This window comes from Athene cunicularia (assembly GCF_003259725.1).
Source record: "Athene cunicularia isolate RWA chromosome 9 unlocalized genomic scaffold, athCun1 chr9_part1, whole genome shotgun sequence".
In the NCBI taxonomy this organism is placed as follows: Eukaryota; Metazoa; Chordata; class Aves; order Strigiformes; family Strigidae; genus Athene; species Athene cunicularia.
This window is the reverse complement of record NW_020799110.1, coordinates 1,650,388-1,673,224: the sequence shown is the minus strand read 5'-3', so window position 1 is coordinate 1,673,224 and position 22,837 is coordinate 1,650,388. Positions and strand designations below refer to the sequence as shown.

Below are 22,837 nucleotides of genomic sequence, written 5' to 3'. Positions count from 1 at the left end.
AAATTTCCGGGTATTTTTCAGATCAAGTTGTTCAACTGAAGATGCTCCTTCAGAAATCTGGAGTTTATGTACTCTATTTAGTGATCGATTTCTACTTGCAGCCCAAATTACATAATTTATTTTTCCACTAGTGTAAAAGAATGGTATTTGCATTATCTTACCTTTTATATTTCTCCCACAGAAACTGATTCTGCACTCTCAGAATTTTCAAAATTTTATATTTGGTCTCTGGCACAGTCTTGTGAAACAGGTTATAAATGGTTCTATAGCTTTTATCTTCCTTCAGAACAGGCACTTGGATGAAGTCCTGAGATGGATCCATACTAATCCAGGTTTCAGGATAGAAGTTTGGAGAGGTAACAGCAGTTGGAGATAAGACATGGGAGGACGCGGGTTCGGCTGACAGAGAGGGCACCGGAGAGTTGCCACCTAAAGTCCTAGATGGGGAAAGAGAAAATCTTGGTCCTTAAACATTCACGAACAGAAGAGCTTCTCATCACATTTATTTCACCACCAACACGTCTTAAGCAATTGCTGCGCTTCAGTTCTGTCACAATTTGCACATCTTTAATGCCTGCTCCAAACAAACAGGCCAGCTATTCCTGACATTTTAGCAACTCCTCCATCCGCACTGACAACAAAACCTTGACTTTTCACGCAGGGATGCTGATCCACGCAGGGAAATCTTACTGCTTGGTGGTGGTTAAAGCCCTACTGTGGTCATTTTTCACACTCCGGGATGGGGTTATAAACTACAGACAGGCAGCACGCTACCAAATCCAACTATTTCGTATGGTAGCTAGAAAGCATCAGTGCTTTTAACGTAACAAATAGGACATACAGAATAAAAAAATATTAATAATATGGCAACACTTGACCTAACTTCCTTAGAATACAATATAGGGAGTAGAAACATACACTTTGTTGTACAGTATGAATAGTGAATAACCCCAAATAATAACATTTTATAGGCAAAACCTGCTGACGTGTCAGGGCGTTATGAAGGGGAGCTGTGGTTGCCGCGCTGCCCAGCAGCCGCCGAGGAAGGCGCTCTCAGTTTCATTTGCACAGGCCAGATGTAGATTTGCATTTGCAGTTGCTTATTTTCATGCGCCAGCCCAGCCCCTCCTCCTGGGACTGCTGCCAGGTAAGAAGTCAGGAAGGGGTGAGGGAGGGGAGCTCCTGCCTGCAAGGGCCGCGGCAGAATTGCTGCACGGATGCAGAACGAGGACGGACACCAGTAAAGTCCAGTTAAGGACCCCAGATGTGGTGTGGCGAGACTTTGTTCTGAAATACCTGCACTCTCTGGAATTTTTCACTCTAAATTGAGACAAAGAGTGTGGCATCTGTGGCTTATGTTCACCTGATCATAACCTGAACAAGCAAGCCTTACTCCGCAGAGCAATCCTTACTGCTGGAGTTCTCCCTCTTACGTCAGTGAGCATACTTGGAGCAAGCACAGCTTGCAGCTTCAGGCTCTGGGTTGCACACTGTAAGCCCACAGCTCTTCAGCTCCTGCAAGCTGCTGAGGTTCCCTTTCGGTTCCAAAGAACACCTGGAACTGTCTCCAAGTGTCACCGGAGGAGTATTTCACCACAGTATTTTTATAGGCAAAGCTGTTCCTGCCGCCGGGACCAACCCACCACCAATGCAAACGGGCGGGGTGCACCCAGAATCAGGCAGCTCTTGGTAGGAAAGGTCACAGGTACCCCCCAGCTGGCTGGAAAGACACAAGGTGAACCTTGTCTCCACACCCCACAGGTGCCCTTAAATTAACTTTCATTAAATTAAAATTTAACGAATATTAAAAAGTACATAAAATTTCTTCAGGTCACTTGTGTTCTGCTAACATGGCACTGCCGCAGCCTGAGGAGGAAACCTGTCCTGGCAAGGGGGGAACGGGGAAAGCGAATCCTCTGCGTATTCAGCCTGGGCGAGCGGAGCGCTGACAAAACCCAGGTGCCACCTCCCGCGCACACGCAGCGGGGCTTCGCACGCGCCAGGCCAGCTCCCCGCCCCACGCCGCCTCCGTGGGAAGGAGGGTTACGGGAGAAGAAACCAGCCAACCTGCTGGAGGCAAAGCCGTTTTCTCCAGGGGGACTCCTGGGGACCGGCCCTGCTCCTGCTGAGGCAGGCTGCGGCCCGCGAACCCGCGACTCTCACCCGGGCGATCTGCGCGCAGGGTGCGGCACACGCAGCCGCAGAGCAACCGCGCGTCGTCCCTGCTCTCAGCCCACTCTTCTCGGCAGAGCCAGCGTAATTATCTAGGTAAGTAAGAACTGTGCTGCGACTCACTCCTCACCTACGCAAACGGCAGTTAAGGGTTGCCTTTCAGAACATTTAACGCTGGTGAGATACGAGCCCGAAAGAACTGCGTGTGAATTTTTGTGTGACCCAGGAACAAACGGAATGTGGTTTTTTTCGATTGCAGGTTGAAAACGTTGAGGGGAAGGGGGGGAAAAAAAAGTCTATTTTTAAATTGATACTTTTGATTTGGATCAGAGAGACAGTAAACTGTTAACAGCATTTGCACTTTTCAGAGCAGACACACTCTTCAAAAAAAAAGTGTTCACGTGGCTTTCACCTGCTCTTCAAGGCTAAAAAGAGACCTCACTTTATTTGCATGGATTTGACTCAACTCAAAATTCTTCTCACTGTTTATTAATAGTTTAACAGAAACCCAGAAGCTGGATTTTTCTAAGAATGAATATGAAAACAGCAGTCTGCAATGTTACAGTGTGCATTTGATTTTTTTTTTTCCCCCCCCTCAAGTCAACGGGTAAAAAATATTACCACAGAACCACATTCACTCACGCTTGGACTGGAAGACCAAGCCTGGATTAACAAGTCATGGTTTAATGAGTGAGACATCAAACACCATAAAAATACTGCAATCCTTTGGTGTACTTTGTTCATTTCTTCTGACTAGTGTAAATTATTTGTAAGCATTTATTATACAAGGGAAGCCATTAAAAAGTCAACATTTGTCAACCACTATCATCCACTTCCCACAGTTTATATTCAAGAATTCTTTCCCGATTTTACAACACATTCAAGCAGGTGGGAGGGGAGGGAAATAAAAAAATCTCAGGTAGCACTGTGAGATAAGGGGAGGCAAATGCTGGCTTCTTAAAGAGAGCTCCTCTAGGTATTTAAAATACTCTTTTTTTCCTTGCTAAGAACTGATAGATTTTTAAATAGGTCTTTAGATAAAGAAAAGAAGAATGAGGTTTACTGAAGAACAACAGAAATTTCGGAGCTTAGTTTATAGATCTGGTAGCTGGCAAGAACAGTTATGGTCAAGCCCTAATGAGTACGGAACTAAAATTAGTGGAAATTGCATAATTTTAGCATATCTCAAAATTATAGACTTACACCGTGGTAAAACAGCCACTGGTAGCAAAACACCAAGAGATTACCTGAAATCCTTAATTTTCATTAAGATGATAATCAGGGTTGCTACAAGCAGAAACTCCACGCCTGGTCTTTTTACCTGCCTCCTCCCAGTATCTCTAACAATTCTGGGTTGCTTTCCTGTAAGACCGTATCTAAAAACGTTTCTTAGAACCACGTGTTTTGAGGCTCTGACCAAATCCGCCTTGGCCTGGCAATTAGAGGCGGTAAGGGCTCTGCCAGCTAATGAACGCCCGAGCCCCCCTGCAGCACTCAGAGCCCCTCTGACTGGCCCAGCATGCCGACCTGCCCGGCAGCCTAATGACTTCCACCCCTCCGCTAACGGGACAATATGTTCCTAACTACCGAACTCCGACAATAACGTTTCCAGCTGTGCTGGTGAGATCACAAAAATGGCATTTTTATGAGTTGTAATCAAAAATGACTACAGTGCAACACTTTCCTCGCTCTGCCTTTGATGGGCGAGCGTGGTCCCCCCCAGCCGAGCTGACAGTAAAAACAAGGCATGTTTTAATTGCGCTTGAAAAATTCTAAAATGTTTTTGAACTCTTGTTTTTACGGGGCCTAGAACTGATAGCCTGGCAATCACTACAGGCAGTGAGATGCTGAGAGCGGGACAACGCTTTGGCAAACTCGAGGTTTTGCAATCCACAAGGTACACTGTAATCTTTAAATAACAAACAGAGCCTAGCGGGAAGGAGTTCCTCTGATAATATTTATCTTGAAAAGTGACAAGCAAAAGCTGCCAGTATGACCGAGATTTTTTATTATTGCTTCTGATTTTTCGACCCAGTGCTGCTCATTTCCCTGCCGCGTCTGAAGGAACACAACTCTCGGGGACAGGCCAAAGGCAAAGTTTCCACTTTGCTGGGATACGTACTGTAAGAACGGCATCAGCACAACGCACGAGCGAAGAAGGGGTCTCCTCTTGATCTCTCTTCTGAAACACGCATTTTGCTGGAATCCATCCTTGATGTTCAAGATATACTGGTTATGCCAAGTAACAAACCGAACCTCTTTCAGACCCCGGCAGCTGGCTTCTTCTATCAATCTTACAACAGGCTGTTTCAAGAAAATTAAGAAAACAAAAACATACACATGATAAATTTCATGACCAAAGTTATCATTTTTGCCAGAGACCTCGAAGAATCCCTCCCTACTCCCTTCCCCTCTCCTCTCTTTCCGCTGCTCTGAGGCACAAGTACCTTTAGACCCCTGACAACGTTCCATCACCTGTTTGTAAGCTCTGCCAACAAGGCGGGGTTCACAACTTCCGTGCCATCTCATTTTTACTTGTCAAATGTTATTTCCGATATCTAACCTGAAACTCCCTTGCCACAAATTACTTATTTTTTATCTCTGCCCGCTGAATGTGAAAAGCAGAAGTCCGCTTTAGAGCAATCTTTTATATATTAATAGATTCTCTTTATATTTTTCCTTTTCTACGCTAGAGGAACCCAGTTCTTTTAACTTCTCCCCGCAGGTGAAGCATCCTAAACTTGGTGCGATGCTTTCTCCCAGACCCTCTCCAGCTCTTGCAGGGTTTTTTCAATCACAGAGGCTCAAACTGTATACAGCACTCTGCCTTAAGCTTCTTACCACGCTCACAAAGTCAGCGTGACGCATGAAAAAGATGAATGTGATCCAGCTGACACTGGTGGAGGTGTTTCTGGTACTGCCAAAGCTGTAAGACACCAATGAGGTTTTGTACAGCCCTGGCCAGCCAAAGATGAGCTCTTAACTCCCACAGGTATTTACAAGGCTTACTGGAGAGCTTACTTGAATGAAGTGAATGGCAGTATCCTGGGCTGGGTTTGGTTTGGTCTAGCACAATGCTCTCTGACAGCAGATGTGACTCCTGTGTCCATAATTGGGGTCAAAGAGTTGGAAGAGAGAAGGCCTATTTAAAACCTGATAGGGAAAACTGGGGCTGGTAATGACCAGCGGGCAACAGTGACACTGCAACGAGTGTGCATAACCCATCGGTGGAAAGATTTAAGCTGGACGTTTGGGAAAAGGTCCCTAAGGAGGAGGGGCTGGCAGCCGTGGGACCGTCCGGCTGCAGCAGCTACGAGACAGCGAAGGGCTGGATCCAGTGACTGTGGAGGCTCGTGTCCTGCGCCGAGGTATCTTTGGGGACAGGTAAATTAATGAAAAACTGCAAAGCTAAATGGCTGCAGAAAGCTGCCCCCCCCGCCCCCATCTTAAAACCAGATTTCTAGGGATTAGGGAAGGACTTTCTTGGTACCGACATGGGCCAGCCTGCTCTCAGATTTGACTGTTTGGTCAGCCTCTGCCTCTCTGTTGTTCTCAGGGATAATTCAAGGCACAGTCCAGCAGAGCAGAGTTCTATTGCTTTTTCAGTTCAGTGCTGACCTTCTTGATTATCTTCCTTAAGAGTAACTTTAAGTAACCTTCCGGAATGTTCAAAGAGGAAACAGACTAAAAACGTATATATAGAGTATATACTGTACATAGAGTCCGGGATTACGACCCCAGAGCAGGATTCTGGAATGTGTTAAATACCTCAGAGTATTCTCTCCAGCCAAAGTGGTCCCTGCAGAAGTATTTCCAGACCGTGTAGTAGTTGGAGCTGGAGCTGGGGCAGGAAGGTGTGGACAGCCGCCGCATTTGGTCAAACTCAACAGTTTCATATAATTTCATGACGTTCAAATCCACCCAGAACTCATGTCCCCTGGAAAGAACAAGAAAAACAACCAAGTCTCACCTTTGTAATCCATTATTCAGAGATAATAAACCAGACAGAACTCCAGTTGGCAAAGAGCACTTCAGAGATACCCTGGGTCTGGCTGTGCCCCTGTCACACAACCCCCGTGGCCACGAGGACGCCCCACGAGCTTGATGCGGGCAAAACACAGAGACAAGCGTGTAGAGCCGGACACCGAAGGGCTGTGAGGGCAAAGTAACTCTTCAAAAGAGTTGGACAATGGTGGAAATAACGTGGTTTTCAGCACGGAAAGAAAAAAAACCAAACCCAGCAGTCTTCCCAGTCCAGTGGTATTTATTCAGTATGTGTGAAGGGTACAAAAATCTATATTCATATCCTTGACATTTTGAGTACACTAAGTCAATACATCACACAACCATATTTGATGAAGCAGCCACATACTATTCAAAAGGTTATTCTTGCGAAAGTTAGTGCTTCAGGGAAGAAAAGAAAATGTAAATGGCTCCAGATGAGGAGCATCTGCTGCCAATCCACCAGAGAGTTTGAGTATCTTTCATCACGTGCAGCAGAGGAGAACTAGCATAATATGAAAAGGAAACATGATTTTACAATTTTGGAGCCTACACTGAGGAATACTGGCTGTTTTGGTTGGGTTGGATTTTTTTTTTTTTGAGTAGCTCTATTGCTGCTGCGAAAATCAATGCCAGTAGGCAACTTCACGTGAAGGGACTGGCACCTTCCGAAGGACCTAACAACAACAGGGTGCTGCAAATTAAGAACCAGAGTGTACCCTTCATCTACAGGAGAAAATAAAAGGGCGTTTCCTCTCCGCTTTACAAAGTCACGTTTAACAGCGACTGCGGAAAGCCTCAGCAAACAGTTTCCAATGCTGTTTTGTTAGTCGGGGTTAAGAGAGACGCATCAAATTAAAGAACGTTCCCGAGTCCAGCAGGCAGTTCTACAGCTCTGCCAACCATCAGCCGAGCACTGGTTTATTAGCAATCAAGAACTTAAGAAATTGGTAGAAATTGGAAGAAATGACAGTAATAATCACTCCCTACAAAAGCCATTTTTTTAGAACTGGGATTAACATATTTTCCAAAATAATGCTGTTTACATCATTAGCTTTCTACTTTTATAATCTCTTTACAACTTGTCGGTTTACTGCTATTCATTAACAGTTACTAATCTTTGGCAACTGGAAACGCAGCTTTTGAGACTGTATAAAATATTTCCTTTGAATTCTTAAGAGTAAACATAAATCAAGCTGATACTCGAAATCTACAGTTTATTTCTAAAACTTTGGCAACATTAATACGGCAGAGATCAAAGTGCTGTGTATGAAATTTGCCACATCAAGTGACAGCTATTCTAAACATCTATGCAATTTTATGAATACAGATTTGCTTGAGAACGGCTGCAATTTTGCTGCTTCGCACTCTTACTGGTACGGTTGCCGAGGAGTTTTATTATACTGCTTTCACAGAAAACTACTGAAGAGTTCCCACTTTCCAAACTGATGATCAGCTGGAACGATCCTTCATTCCTCAACAGGAGGTACAGGTGCGTAGCTGTTCTTAGTGTTTATCATCATCAGTTAATTGCATTTGGGTCTGTCAAGTGCTAAGCACAGTTTGAAGTATTACGTGCTTTCCTGACACAGACAAAAGGACGATGTGTCTGCTCCTGCGGGCGCACAATCAGGGGAGCTGATCCGCTGCTGTTTGGGTCAATCGAGATTGCTCTCTTTGTTTTCCAGCGGCGTTCGCGTAGGTTTAAAGATACAGAATAGTCCCCAAGGTCAAATCGGACTGTCTTAAAAATGCAACTCCACGAGCTACTTTTAAAATTCTTGGGGACACAAAAATCATTCTTTTTGCAACTCCCCCAGCACCCCCAGACCAAGCCCCAACCAGCAGGACCCGTTTTGGGGATAATTCACCCCGAGGGCGGCTGTCCCTGTCACAGCCCCGGCCAAGCTTTCTTCCCCTTTCTGCCAAGCACATCCCACCGAAAGGGAACGTCTCGCCAGTTCCCCGCACGCGGTTCTCTAAAACTGCCCTAGAGCCACCCTCATTAAGATGACAGTTTTGTCAGGACCGTGCTACCACCCCAAATCTGCAGAAGGTTTAACAGCGCGTTCCCTCCCTGCGTCGGGCACACCAAATCCTTACGGTCAGACTGGGAGTACAGGAGGAGACCAGCTGCTCCGTGTCGGAGCTGTGTGCTGATAACCCGCCTCTGCCAGGCCGCAGCCCTCCGCGAGATGTGTGAGAGACTAATTAAAGATGTACTAATTAAAGCTGACATTCCACAGCCCACTGCATCAGTGGCCACTGCTCGGGCACCCACGGGACTCAAGAAAATGCATAAAACAACAGCCCGGCCAGAAAAACATCAGATACAAGTGATACAAGTCAGATCTAGTCAGAAGGTAAAACCAGCTCTAAGCAAAATAAATGACCAGTACGAAGGGACTGAAACTAAATGAAGGACTTAAACAAACAAACAAACAAACAAAACAAAACACACACATTCAGGAATGAAAAAACTAGTAACAGATCACCCCCCCTTCCTGCTATGTAGGCATTTTGTTCCATAACAACAAGCTACAATCTACTTTATTTCAAAACAATGTGTGAAATCATGAGGAAATCATCTCTCTGAAATACCAAGCTGTGTTATTATTTATAGTATTCGCAGGCAGCACCATAAACACGATTTTTGGAGTGAATTTCTTCATGAATACATTTTTACTGCTGCTTTAGGGACATTGGCTTTTTCTCATCACAATGTAGTCTTACAGTTCTGAATGTCAGTGCCCAATAAAGCCATTGTTTTTGAGAAAATTTAGCAATTGATACTGTTTGCATTATCCTTTTGGAGAGAGGAGTCGGACTCACACTCTTTTGCAGTTATGTTCTACCTGCAATCCGAGTCCTGAACCAAGACCCCCAGATACTGTGCCGCATATTGTAGAGAACAAATACCCAAAAAGCAGTTTCTCATACAAACCCTCACAGTCTGAGCATTCATTCTCACTTTTGATCTCTTTTCAGGTCAAATTACCAAAATACGGGTCTCCCTATGTTTTCCCCATGCTTTTAGTGCAAAGGAAGCAGATCTTCAGGAGGAACTCCCTAAAACTCCAAGCTGACAGTGAATACACACAAAAAAGTTTTTGTTCTAACTGCAAAGCAGGTGGGGGACTGCAGGGGTCTGGGTGCTTTGCTTCTTGTGGTGCTCTAACAACGTGAAAACTTCACATACAATCCAGTAGAACAAACTGCGGTAGGATTTTTCCTACATCTGTGCACAGCTGAGGGTGCGTTTACCTATCTCCTAACAGTCTGTTGAGGATTTGTAACTCTGGCAGCTAAATGACAGCTTACAGGGAAAACAGCTTCTCTGAAAACTTTCCTGCAAAAGCTGTACAGAATGTGCCAAATTATTTCTCAGTACTGAAAAATGTAACGACTATCTGCTGTTAGGAATTTTTTACATTTTTGTAGCTCACTGTTTCTGCCTCTCCTCTATCAAGATTCCCCTCCCCTGTAAGCAGCTGAGGACGGGATGGTCAACGCCCAGTGACTGACTCCGACGGTTCTGGCATCAAGGACCAAACCAGCTGATTACCACCCCTGCAAACATTCTTCTCGAAAGCCCATGTACAATACAACACTAAGTGCTGCAACACCTCCCACGCACTTACTACTGCCTTTCAGCTTGTTGAGTACAAACCCATCGCTCTTCACTTCACGGTGGGGACACCGGCTCTGGGCAGTTGCTACCTGGGTTTACTTAAAAGTTTCTCTCAGAGGAAGAACTGCAGCTTGGAACCCCCCCAAAAAAAAGCTCTAATTATTTTTTGAAGGAAAAAATGTGGTCGAGATATTTCTTGGCATGGTACTCTCTATCCATTTCCCTTAGCTGCGAATAGGGAAAGGTTCAGCAGTTTCAGGATGTAACAGCATCATCTTCCTCAAACTCAAACTTCTGTTAACTTAGGGATGCTTTAAAAATGGTATTTTTATTTTTCAATCTTCCTCAAACTTCTGTTAATTTAGGGATGCTTTAATAATGGTATTTTTATTTTTCAAGTCGTTTAAGTGTTTAGAATGCTACTACCCATTAATTTTAACAGAAATTTAAGTAACCAAATATCTAAACACTCCGAAATCTATACAAGTGTTTTATTTTTTCCCGTTTAACTAAAAACTTTAAACCCCACACGTTTTCTACCTAACAATAAATTATTGAGAATAACACTGTATTATTTTATACAGCTGAATTTTTAGACAAGTGCATTTATTTGACTGCATCTGAAAAACACACTGTGTGCCCGAAAGCCTACTTGATTCTTTTTCCCCTAATTATAACATTGTGAATAAGATACTCTTTACAAAAAACCTTGATTCACATAAATCTATTACTCTATTACTCCAATGCTCATGTATATTCTTTAACAATACATTTCTCTATTCAGAAGCATTAACTTCTTCAAATTATAACATTTACTGGCTTTTAAGCTCTGAAATCCTAAAATATATTTAGCAAAGTTGTTTAATAATAGCTCTTCAGTTAAAGCACTTCCTCTGTATACTAAAAAGCCTATTACCAGCTTACATAATGCAAAGCCATGAAAAAAAATGAACTGTGATTACAGCAAGTGATTGCGTGATTACATTCCTGCCTTCAGCTTTAAGACACCAGTGATGAAAGCAAATGTGACAACTGCACCTCTCAGCCGCCCGAGGCCTAAATACAGGCGAAAGACCCCAAATTTAGGGTTCAAGAACAGTAAGAATGCGAGATGCTCAAGGTTACGTCTGGCACGTTCTTTACCGTAACATCACTTTTTCTTCAATACAGCGTAATGATTTACTACTTCCGAGGTACCGCGTACACTGCCTAAAGTAGATGTCCAGATTATGGGTAACGTATCGATTGGGAGAGGGAAAACCCCCCAGCCAGGCACACACACCACCTTGTTTCGTGCCCTGAAGGGAGCACGAGAGAACACACAAGGCAGTGTGGGCCCGTGACTGCACGGCCAACGCACCTCCGGGAGATGCCACGTGCCACGGCCGTGAAACACTCGGGTGCTGTGAGGATGACAGCGGCAGAACACGCACACAAACCCAGCAATTAAAATCCTTTCTGGGGCACAGGGGTGAAACAGGCCCCTCCCAACACTTCCTCTGCGCCGTCTCCAGAAGACGAGCTCCTTAAGCGGGGCCCGTCGCTCTTTGTACTTTTCTTGGGCAGTTTGTGTTCAGGAAAAGGACAGTTTTGTAGCTGACATGATAAAAAAAAATAATCTGGTGTTGTTACTCATGGACTTCGAAGCCTCCGACTGGAAATATCAGTCTGGAGAAGAGCAGGAAGGAGATGATGATGTCTGTAGTTTGTCAGATGTTTGGGGAAACAGGAGATGTGTTCAAATACCTTGGTGGGGCAAAGCGTTACTCCCACTGCCTCCGTGCATCACGCGGCAGGAACAGCCTTCACTACAGCTTGAAGCGAGTAATAAAAACAATGCGGCCTTTTCCCACAGAAAAGTGTATTAAAACCTCTCTAAAAGCACAAGAAAACTTTGCCTTATCTCGCTTCTGAGGTAGAAACTCACCATCCCCATTTTTTCCCTGGGAAAGACAGATACGCAGAGACTAAAACAGCTTCTCCCAAGTGCCCCCGAGGATCTGCGACAGAGGTGGGAGCGGAGATTTCTCAAGAACTTCTCTTCACCGACTAACCAAATAAAGGCCTCTATTTATACAAATAAAGCACTTCAACAGAATTATCTGCAGTGAAAGAATAAGCATATTGAACTCTCTCAGGAACACAGCGCACAACCCCAGCGCAGTTCAAAATAAAATTCCACAAGTGCTTTCAATAGCAGAACCTGGTTCCTCAGATAAATTAACATTTTCTCTGTAGCCTAAGTAACACAAAGACATAATCTCTTCAGAACACTGAACTGAGTAGGTACCCTGATCAGCAAGTTACACCATTAAAGTCCTTTTTCAGATGAATGTAGCCTGCTAAAACAAGGTTATTTGGGCCCACTCTTCCTTGCACCCTTCTGAAGAACTTCAGCCTGCCGTGTGAATCATCTGTGTTCTTTCCATTCAGTAAGGCAAACGTTTGCTAGATGTTATGTACAAATAGGTGACTAGAAGAAATATTTTTGTAAGTGCTATGAAAACGCATGTGGTTTCGAACTCTTCTCCTAAGTTCAGTTATATGTCATGAGCCTTACCACAACCAGGGTTCAGAAAAAAAAGAAACCTAGCGATCAGCAAAGGTCTGTACAGGAAATGAAACTTGGTTCCCATCAGAACAGCTGTGATACAAAGCAAGACTGAGAGTTAAACACCACTTAGATGATGATGAAAACTGTTGGTTTTCTCTCTCTGACTAAACCAGTTCCTCTCTGCAATAGCAACAACCTGTAAGGGGAACAAATGAACTGAAAAGATCCAAACAGGTACAAAAACCTTTTGTGCTTAAGTTTGAAAGATTAGTCAAATTGAACTCGGTTCCTGTAGGAGATGTAAGTCAGGCATTTCCATTCTGCAAAATCAGCAGTATTTCATGTTATTTGTAGCAAACAGTTGTTCGAAGTTGCAGGCTGTAATCCAGCTTTAGGTGAGGGACCAAGTGTTTAAACTCCACCGTAAGAAACAAAACTTCACTTAAGGTATATTGTCTTAAGAAGATCTTTCTTTTAAAGCAAAGGTTATTGAAATGGGAAAATCAGAACTTAGACAACAGCAGCCAAAATTTGCTCCCATCAAAACCAATACTGATTCCATGGGAAGCTGCAGTAAGCAGGGGCCAGGTAACGCTCACGAAGGGACATTCATCAAACTGCTCTTCACAACGCAACAATAAAAATGCAGCCAAATCCTATTTACTGCTGTAAGGAGCGTGAAAGGCAAACAGGAACCTTCCCTCACAGCAGCAGTGTTTTGCATCAGGGCAAGAACAAAACCAAGCTGGTAAACATGATCCTGCAGTCTTGATGTTATCAGCATCTCATCATCCTTAAACTGAAGAGAGGGGCAGCGGGTGAGAGAGCAGGAAATTAGTTTCGTGTTTTACTTAATTTGTTCCCTCACCATGTCACGCTGCTTCTCTCTGCCGTGACTGTAAGCCACGCAGGAGAGGCAGTGAGACAGACTCAGAAAAGAGAAAGGTGCTACGGAAAGATTTACCTCTACACTTAAGAGTCTCCATCATCAGAGAAAAAAATAATTTATCAATATAGTGATAGCTGTACTGCTTTTCCAGTACTTATTTTCAAGAAAGTTGGAAAGGGAGGTTCTCCTGCCTGCACAACTGGTGACTGCGGGTCCTTGACAAAACAATCTTCTCTAATTTTCAGAGTGAGAGTGTCTAGCCTGACTTGCACATTTGTAAATCGGAAAGAACTAGTGGGGCATTGGTGTCCACATATATATACAGCTTAGGTGAAAGCCTGGCCCCAGATCTCTTCTGGCAGGAAAAAAAAAAACAAACAATTAAAAATTCCATCAAGCTCTCTCACGCACAGATACCATCCCTGGATCAGGAAGTCATTGAGGCATGACTGCTGGAAGACGAGAGACTGTCCTGAGAAGTATGTTTGTTCTGGTGCTGCACTCTTCCCAAGGACCCCCAGTTGGCCACATCTGATCACGAGGCACGGGGTTAAAGCATGGTCCTTTGCAGTGAAGTACTGTTAAATTCCAAAATTCTGTAGCAATGAGGACGTCAAACGCACTCCAATCTTCCAGGGATTCCTGCATGTACCATATTTCATAATTCAAATCCAAGTTGCATCTTCTATTTGCAATAGAGGATAAACATGGATGTCCTTGTCTGAGGCACATTCTGGTTTCAAAGGTCTCCTACCCACACCGGATGAGGATATGTTTTGCAGAGAGTTTTCCTTGTTAGCTTCAATTTTTATATCGGTAGATGTTTTAGAGACAGCACAAGCACAGCTCTGAGTGGCAACAGAGCTGATACAGGACACAGTTTTCACGCCACGAGAGGCATTTGCTTTCACAGAGCTGCAATAAGCGCTCAGATGGAGCCCCATTTTTCAAAATTAAAGAATTCTATCCAACCTCAGGACTTAAAATACCTCTGAGATTTATGACAAATAATGGGACTGCATCAATTCTATCATACACAAGTCTAACATAGACTGGTGACCACCGTTTCTGGATGGTTTGGGTTTGGAACGTTCCATGCAATGTTTCACATCACACGCTCCACATCCAGCTTCCCCCCCCCCCCAAAAAAGACTCATTTATACATTTAAGTATCATATTTTAGAATTATTACTCAGCTCAAATCCCTACTGATTTCAACAAGTACGTGTACCAACTAGAAAGGAACTTCACGATCACTGCTCCTGCTAAGCAAATAATTGTAACAGACTCTTTCTGTTCCTCATCCTTACCGAAACGGGCAGGCAGACAATGCTGCAACGCCGTGCCTGCTGGATTACCTGTAAGCAGCTCTTCTGAGCAATCTGTTTCACCAATTATAAATCTTTGTTTCAGAAAGGACTGTTTTATTACCCTAAGTACACAGGGAACAGACTGACCTCAACCTGAAGCCAGGTGACAGCTGTTTCCAAAACTGTAATCTGTTTATTGACGTGAAACAAGAAAAGGGATATATGAGTGATTGCCGATTCCTATGGCAGCTCAGCGTAGCACTTGTAACTTCCCTAGATTTGTATAACTAGAACCCAATTAGTTTTATTTCATATGTAAATGATACTATAAAGTGGAGCACATGGGAATTCACTGGAGCGTACTATTATAAAGCACAAGGCGAACACTTCTAAAATCTCTTCACATGCTTTTTATTTAGAGCCTCTCTCTGTCTTGCATTCCTTCTAGCAAGGAATTAAAAGAAGTTCAAAACCATTCAGCTGTGTATATTCAAGAAACACCACACACAAAATCACCAGGCACAGTGAATTTCAGCTGGTTTCTCATCTCCGGTGTTATCAATAACACGAGTTATCTCATACACTGTGGCAGCTGTGCAAATCAGGAAGATAACTTCCTAAATTTAACTATCAATTGGTCAGACCATGTGCAGATGTCCCCGAACGACTGAAATGCTTCCACTGTGCTCTGTAAAATTTTAGAAATCATAGAAGCCTATTCTGACAGCATCAGAGAAACAAGTTATCCCACGAACACAAGAACAAAGGAAAACTAGTTTCCTTTTGTCCTTCCTGCTCCTTCCCAGGTCCCTCCGTACGCCCACTGATAACCCCAGGGGGAATACACAGTATTTACTCTGACTTCATCCAAGAACCATGCCTCTATACTGAGTAATCAGTCAACAGCTCCCAGGCAGAATATGTACCACTGGAGGTCCACCTGCTTTTCCCTGACTGGAGCCATTTCATTCTGGCCTTGCGCTTCTAGACAGGAGGAGCCATTTCATAAAACTGAAGAGAAATTACCACAAAAAAAAAAATCAAAGCAACTATGACAAGCTGCTGTTTCACATGAGCTGGGGTACGCTGGGGTACACGTAGCTGAACAGTTCCCATGGCACACAGGGATGTCTCTGCCAACAGGAGGGGGGGAATTTTCAGCCAAAGAGGGGGAACTGATGGGTCAGGAACTGCAGAGTTGTTTTAGACAAATCCTCGTGTAATCAGTGATGGTGTTGCTTATTTTGAAAAGCAACATATGCATGATTGGACAGGTGTGTGTGTAGGGGGGAAAACCTGCTCAGTTCTGCAGCCAAGTATTTCCCCTTACTAAAGAGCATCTTAAAATATCCCAGCTTGGGTACTCTCATGCTGGAAAGCAGCACTTGGCATTGTTCTCTCTAAAAGTTCGCCGCAAGCTGGAACTTCTCCAGGGCCTCTCCTCACATGCATGAAGAAATCTGAGTGCTTCTAAGTATTTTAACCTGCTTAAGTTCACATTCCCCCGTTTGTTTCAATAGCTTGGCGGTTGGCTCTAAATACCTGACAGCCTTAAGAAAGAAAATTAAGAAAAAAAAATATACACAATTTACAATAAAGTTTTCTATTCAGTTTGAGGCCAAACTGCAGTAACTATTGGTAGTCGTATTACAAAGTTGTATTACAAAGAAGTAACTAAAACAAGGTTTACCACTTCTCCTTCTTTAAGATCACGTTCCCTTAGGTGAAAGGCAACAACTTGATGCATATTTTACATTACTCATCTCACTAACATTAAGATGAAGAAAGCTTTATATAAATAGCTCCTTGAAGAACATCATATTTGAATTTAGAGCTTATTCTCTAATTGAGCCAACAGCTCAACACTTTCTTGAACGGCCCAACTTTCTTGGAGTAGCACACAATGGCAATATTATGTATGCAGACTGTAATCATCACTTACTATGCCCTATAAAATGTGTTTAAAACAAAGGAGAATAAACAACTACCACCCACTGGTTGTCAGGCTGGCTTCTGCACGGCCTTTCTTGGACATGCAAACTGCTGAACAGACATTTCCTTGTATGCAATCTGTATAGATAGGCCTGTAAAGCTAGTCTGACCACAAGAGATTAATAGCTTTAGCCAAATAATGCGGTAACCATGTGAACGATGAGCTGTTCTAGCATGTTTGCGAGCCTCTCAGCAAGGTTCAACACGCTGCTATCTGCATCTTGTTGCCAGGAGACACAACATCGCCCGGGAACACAAGGGAAGCCAGGTTGCAGTGACCACCAGTGAACTCCACCAGGAGTCACGGCGAGTCCGAGCGGTGCACATGGGAAGGTTTAGCAGGTTCTTCTGATACAAGATGCTGTTGCGTAAAAAGAAACTGGTGATGATACACAGTAAAAACGTTTACCCCCCACTTCAAAATCTAGCTTAAAACTGTGTTAAGTCCAAGTTTTAGGGCGTATCAGATTCAATGTTTGAAATCAGAAGCTCTAGTCTTAACAAAAGTTTCACTCCTAGGCTCTCACTGATATTTATCCACAAACATGGAAGCTTTTCCAAGGGGTGAAATACATACAAGAGTTACAGAAACTCTCGATTTGTCATTCCATGGTAAGCAGATATTATAAATTCACAGCAGTCATCCAACCTTGCACTGGGGCATGATTTTGCAGCACTGGCTGATGCAAAGATCTTCACAATGTCTTTTAAGAGAAGGAAGAAGAGTACAGGCTAGAGAATCAGCAGCTCGAAACAGGATTTAGTTAGAAAATACTGGTGTTTAAAATAATTCCAGCCACTTTTTTTCAGACTACTTTTACCTAAAGAAACCAGGTCGGCAGACACTCACTGGGCAGCCAGTTCCACTCAACAAGATGAAGCCCAGTTTGTATTGCCAGAACCTGCCCCCCCCTTCCAGAGCTGAGCCTCGGGCCGATTGCAGAATCAGCAGCAGAGCCCTGACCCAGCACACCTGGGTTTTCAGAGATCACACTGTTTCTCTGACTTCACTCACGGTAACAGAATGTCATGTGTCTGCCAACACATCCGCGAAGTTTCTTCCCGACCGGCTCAGACAGACAGAAACTCTGTGTACCAAGAGACCAAAATACCCACCAGACTGGAAACCTGCAAAGTAAGTGTAAAGGCGGACGAGGCTATTCAGCCAATTTTACAGGCTGGAGATGACTAAGCAATTATGAAGCATTGTTTCTTTTAAAATTAATCATTCTTAACTCCATCATTTAGAAGCCGTAGATCATGTGCGTAGCGATGGATTCTGCGATACAGGCTTCAAAAGGAAAACTTGTTGCTCGTTCGTACAGAGCTCAAATTTAAATTACTTGCATGGGCTTGTCTTATTTTTACATTTGCTGTTTTGTTCTCAGAAACCATTTAAAATACTTGGAAAAAATGAAAGTTTCTCTGTTGTAAAATACAGCAAACCTTATCTGCTGTGCAGATACAAGATTTTTAATTTTTTTAAAAACAGACCGGCATATTTTTTCAAGACAATTCTATAAAATATGATTATCCTCTACTACACAGAACTTATTTCTTCACTCTCATTTTCAGTGCGGGATATCTATGTTCTGTTACAGCCTTCAGTAAAAAGGATGAATCCATAGCCTAATGGAGCCTGAGTTTTAGTCCCTAATCCAGCGTCCATTTAGGTGAAAGTAAAGACTGACATTGACTTTAAGCATTAGATGGGGTCTGTGGCGCCCAGTGAGAAATCTCACCATAGTAAATGAAAATTAAAACATTAAGGAAGAAGGGATATACTTTCTTCAGGAAGTGGAAGGAAGAAGAGGCAGAGAGAACAAATCCACAAGGATTCAGACAACAACGGCAATCTGAAGCTTTTACTACCCAACTCCAGAAGTGTTGCTTTGAACTGACTGTGACTGGAATGAGTTGTACCAGGCTTACAGATTATGGCAGGGCAGATAAGATATGAGAAACCTGATGCTTCCTCCAGGGGAAAAAAAAAGAAAAAAAAAAAAAGAGCAGTCTACACCCTGCACGCACAAGAACACGGACTGTGTAGATGTGACGAACTTGTAAACATCGGCACTCCCCACTACTATTCAAAATGGAACCTGCATTATAAAAGTTGAAGAAGTTTTGGTTTAGACCTCAGGGCGCAGGATCAAGCCTAAACTGATAACATAAAGCTGTTTTCTCATTTCAGAAAATGAGAAGATAAACACTACTGTACAGAGAGGAAACAACTTCTAATGCATGACAACGTTTTTAGATGGCAACTTAAATAGATCATCATTTCTGAATGTATCGCTCAGGTTGTCCATAGTGAAGGAGCTGAAACATCACCATATGTTATCAACTATATGGAATTTCCAGTCAAAGGGCTTAGCAGAGCACCTATCTGATTTCAGTTGCTTAGAATGTAATTATGAAAACGGTGCCTGGAGCGCATACAGTCAAGCTGGACTCACAGGGACAAAAAGCAACTGCTCTATTATTCCTCTTTCAATTGCTGCAAAGGCTCATTCATGCTGTCACTTTTTCTAATACAGAGAAAAGACTAATTAGGAACGTCGAGAACAAGTACAATGTTACACAACAGTCTCCCTCAACTCTCTCAGTTTCTACAGAGCTGAAGTTGGTTTATTTCACACGCTCCAAAGTCCTTCAGCTTCAAAGAATATTTTTCAGACGCTAAAAAGGAGCTTTAATAGGTGTGCAAGAATTTTCAGTTGTGGCAAACGTGCTGGATATTGTTCAAGTAACATCATCACAGGGTTTGTAAAACACTTGTACACGAAACATCAGGAAAAAAGAACACAGAGAGTTACAATTCTGCGCCACTGCTCAGTTAAGCACACCTGCTAGTAAATTCAGTTACCTACCGATACTTCACTTTGATCCGATCATTGTCAGGGTTGCAGTAGAGTCTTTCCAGATGCTCCTGGGAATCGTTGGTCACACTCTGCCAACTCTGGGTTGCTGTCCTTCTCACTTGCCAATGATAAGGCAAGACTGTGTGATGTTTGGGACAATCGCTGCCATAAACACAAGTGCCCTGGAGAAAATCCACACAGATTTCTATTCCATCTTTCTGATGGGTGTGATATTGCAGCTGGTTCAAGAGTTCAAACACCAGATCAAGAGAAGCTTCTTCACTTTTATCCTGGAATATCCCAGCACTGAATTTATTGCTTGGGTTCAAATTGTATTGCATGGGACAGCTATTCTCTTGGAATAAGCCAGATGTGTAACTTTCCAGAATCTTGTCTGGGAACAAAGGACAAGCAGCACCATCACTAGCAGCTGGGTGCAAAGGATGATCCCGGAATGATTCATTATTATTATTATTATTATCAGCAGCAGCAGTAGTTCCAGGAGTAGTTTCTGGTGAGAAGCCTTGCTCTCCCGACTGGACGTCCTGCCCAGGATGCCCAGAAGAAGGACAAGCTACTGGCAACTGACTCTGCACATCTGGAGCTGTTGGCACCAGCACAGTCACATTATTTTCTGGTTGGGGGCAAGAAGTACTGAGGTCCAGAGTCTTTTTCACAGCAGGTTCACATAAATTGCTATGACCACCACTTTTGCCTCGGGGCACAAAGACCCTACCCAAGGTCCCAGCTCCCAGCAAACTGGTAAAGATTGGCCGCAAAGCCCGGAGAGTTTCTGTGTCCAGTCTCTTCTGCACTTGCTGCTTCTTCTTGAAGCATGGCTTCACTGGTGGTATCTTTTCAGACAGTCTTATCTGAGGAGGAAAGTCCTCTGCAGGAGGACACTTCATTCCTGGGCAGTGAGCCTGCGGCACAACACACGCTGGCTTTGGTTCGGTGTCCATCAGACACAGACTTTGCTCTCTCCAAATCACTTTCAAATGTCCCAGAGCCTCACAAGAATCAATCTAGGGCAGAAAGGAAAACAAGACAGTTAATCTCTCTAATTGCTCATGGTTGACACGAACAAGATCACCCCTGGAGAGGATTTCGAGCCAGCAACAGCAAACTCCTCCCTTCTCTGTGACTGTGGGTAGCCCCTAGGCACGTAAAGCATGAAACCAGCTAAACTCCGGCTAATTAATCCCAAACACACACTCATCGTCCTCTCACACATGAAATCTCAGAGACACTCAGGCACGCACACACAGTCCCCGTGGGGGGGGAGCAGGAAAGGGGGATGGTCTGATGCCCTCCTCCTTGTGATGATGTTTAATAATAAACAGCGCTTTAGTTCATTATATTCCACAAAAGTGAACACTGCATTGTTCATTTTTATGCCTCCCTCGCACACACAGCAGCAGCATTAAGCAGGCACGCCGCCCCGAATGTTCCCACCGCAATTAAACATTCATGCAGCATTTCTTCTCCCACCAGATAACCGGGCAGACGCACGCACTCCCAGTCCATCCACACGGATCTTCCCTCACCCAATCTCACACATCCTCCCAGCGGCATCGTCGGAGAACTCCTGGTTTCGACTTAAACGAAGAGCAAACTTCATACTGACCTCACCAGGGGCCAGGATTTCATCCCTGTTTTTTTTAGACACGGGAATTCAAGGGCTTACATACACCCTGTTCCTCCTGCTACAGCCTCATCCGTGTCCAGACACTCCCACTTCACCCACAGCCCTTCTCACATGCCCACACACACTCTCACACTGACTCAGATGCGCAGCCTGCACTCCGTCACCCTGCTGTGACACACCGAGTTCAGCTGCCTCCTCCGAGGCGAGGCGACAAGAATTAAAACCGGGCAGCGAAGAAAACAAAAGGCAGCTAGTTAGTTACTCAGGAACAGAGGAAAAGAATTATTTGCAAGAGGAAAAATTTTTTTCTCCTACGGTACAAATAAACAGCACGTCTCGCACGTCACCAGAAAGCAAGCTCTATACCTTTTAATCAGGAATCTTGTAATATTTGATTACATTTAATTAAACCCTCTTCAATCTCCTTGCACGTAACCTCAAAGCTCAGAGTGGGGCACATTAAGGATTACTTCCTGGATAAATGCATTCCAAGCAAAGTAACGTCTCATTTCAAAACAAAATCCCACAAAACAGAGAAAAATTGGCAAGGATTTCCTACTACTGACGATTTTCTCTGGAAAATTTCTCACCCGGTCTTCCTTATTTTGGAACATTCATTTATAAGGCTTTTGCATTAACCTAGGAAACAGCACGTCAGGATTGCCAGGAAAAAAGGAAAAAAAAATTGTACCTCTCCAGTTTTCCATTTTTAAATTAAATTTAAAGAAACTGGTATATTTGTTTGCCGGTTAATCTTCCAAAATGATTGGTATCTCTGACACTCTTCCAGAGACATATGGGGCAATTCTCTTTCGAAACCACCAAGGGTACTTTAAATCCTCAAGTAACTTCAGAGGTTTAAAAATCCTCAACTCCGAAGGGGATCAGATGCTCCGGCTCATCGCGCCCAGGTTTAACAGCCCCCGCCATACGCAGGAGGATCTCCCGGGGTGCGAGAAGCCCTGCTGTGCTGAGGAGCTAAAGAAGTGACTTCTGGTCTTTTTTCAGCCACATCTTTAACGCTGTTTGCAATGCTGTTAGCAATCTCTTGACGAGCCTTTAAGTTTTGCTGCTATTTTTAAAGAACTGCCTTGCTGCACAGAGCCGAATCCCCCAACTCTAAAAATAGCAAGCGGCAAGGATGAAGACTACCGGAATTTGGTGGCGTCTCTATTTCAGCGTTTTAACCTCCCAGATCAGTCGCTATCATTCAGAACCGACATTCCCAGCCACCAAGAGCAACGCTGTGTCCGCACAACGTCTTTCACCAGAGGCAGATCCCTCGGTGGGAGATCTCAGTCCCCAAGTACTCGCCATCTCACGCGAACCGCACCTCCTCGGCTAAAGAACGCAAGTCTGCTGGTCTTAAATAAATTTTTAAAAAATATAAAAAATAAAGAGGAAAAGCAGCGGCTCAAAGACCAAACCTGACACCGACCAAAGCCCAGCCTGACGGACAGACCGCCCGGCAACTTCCCGCGGTCCCCCCCAAACCTACCGCCCTGTGCTGCCCTGGAGCGGCAGTCCTGCCGCCGGCCCCGGTTCCCGGACACCTTCAGAACACGGTCAGGCTTCGGGGGGCGGGGGGAATTAAAAAAAAAAAATAAATAAAAATAAATGGCTCGCTGCAGCCGGCCGCTCGCACGCCAGCTCTTCCCACCGTAACAACGCCGAATCGCCGGTCCGTGCGGCCGCGGGTCCCGGGGGGTTTCTGGAGCTGCCGTCGGGGCTCCCAAGAGGCGGGGGGGCAGGCGGGCTGAAGAGGTAAATAACTT

General features: G+C 44.1%; 1 protein-coding gene across 3 annotated transcripts in view; it reads right to left on the bottom strand.

Moving 5' to 3' along the window:
- TIPARP (TCDD inducible poly(ADP-ribose) polymerase) overlaps nucleotides 1–22,837 on the bottom strand; it is a 40,690-nt gene that overhangs the window by 1,735 nt on the left and 16,118 nt on the right. For 2 of the 3 annotated variants that reach the window (XM_026854862.1, XM_026854863.1), the window contains exons 3-6: nucleotides 19,424–20,439; nucleotides 5,941–6,109; nucleotides 4,295–4,476; nucleotides 162–437 (exon numbers count right to left, since the gene is read on the bottom strand). In XM_026854862.1, the coding sequence (XP_026710663.1) occupies nucleotides 162–437; nucleotides 4,295–4,476; nucleotides 5,941–6,109; nucleotides 19,424–20,376 (1,580 nt within the window). In that variant the 5' untranslated portion in view covers nucleotides 20,377–20,439. Of the gene's footprint in view, nucleotides 1–161; nucleotides 438–4,294; nucleotides 4,477–5,940; nucleotides 6,110–19,423; nucleotides 20,440–22,560; nucleotides 22,813–22,837 lie in introns of those variants that run through there. The other variant, XM_026854861.1, reaches the window with a different exon arrangement.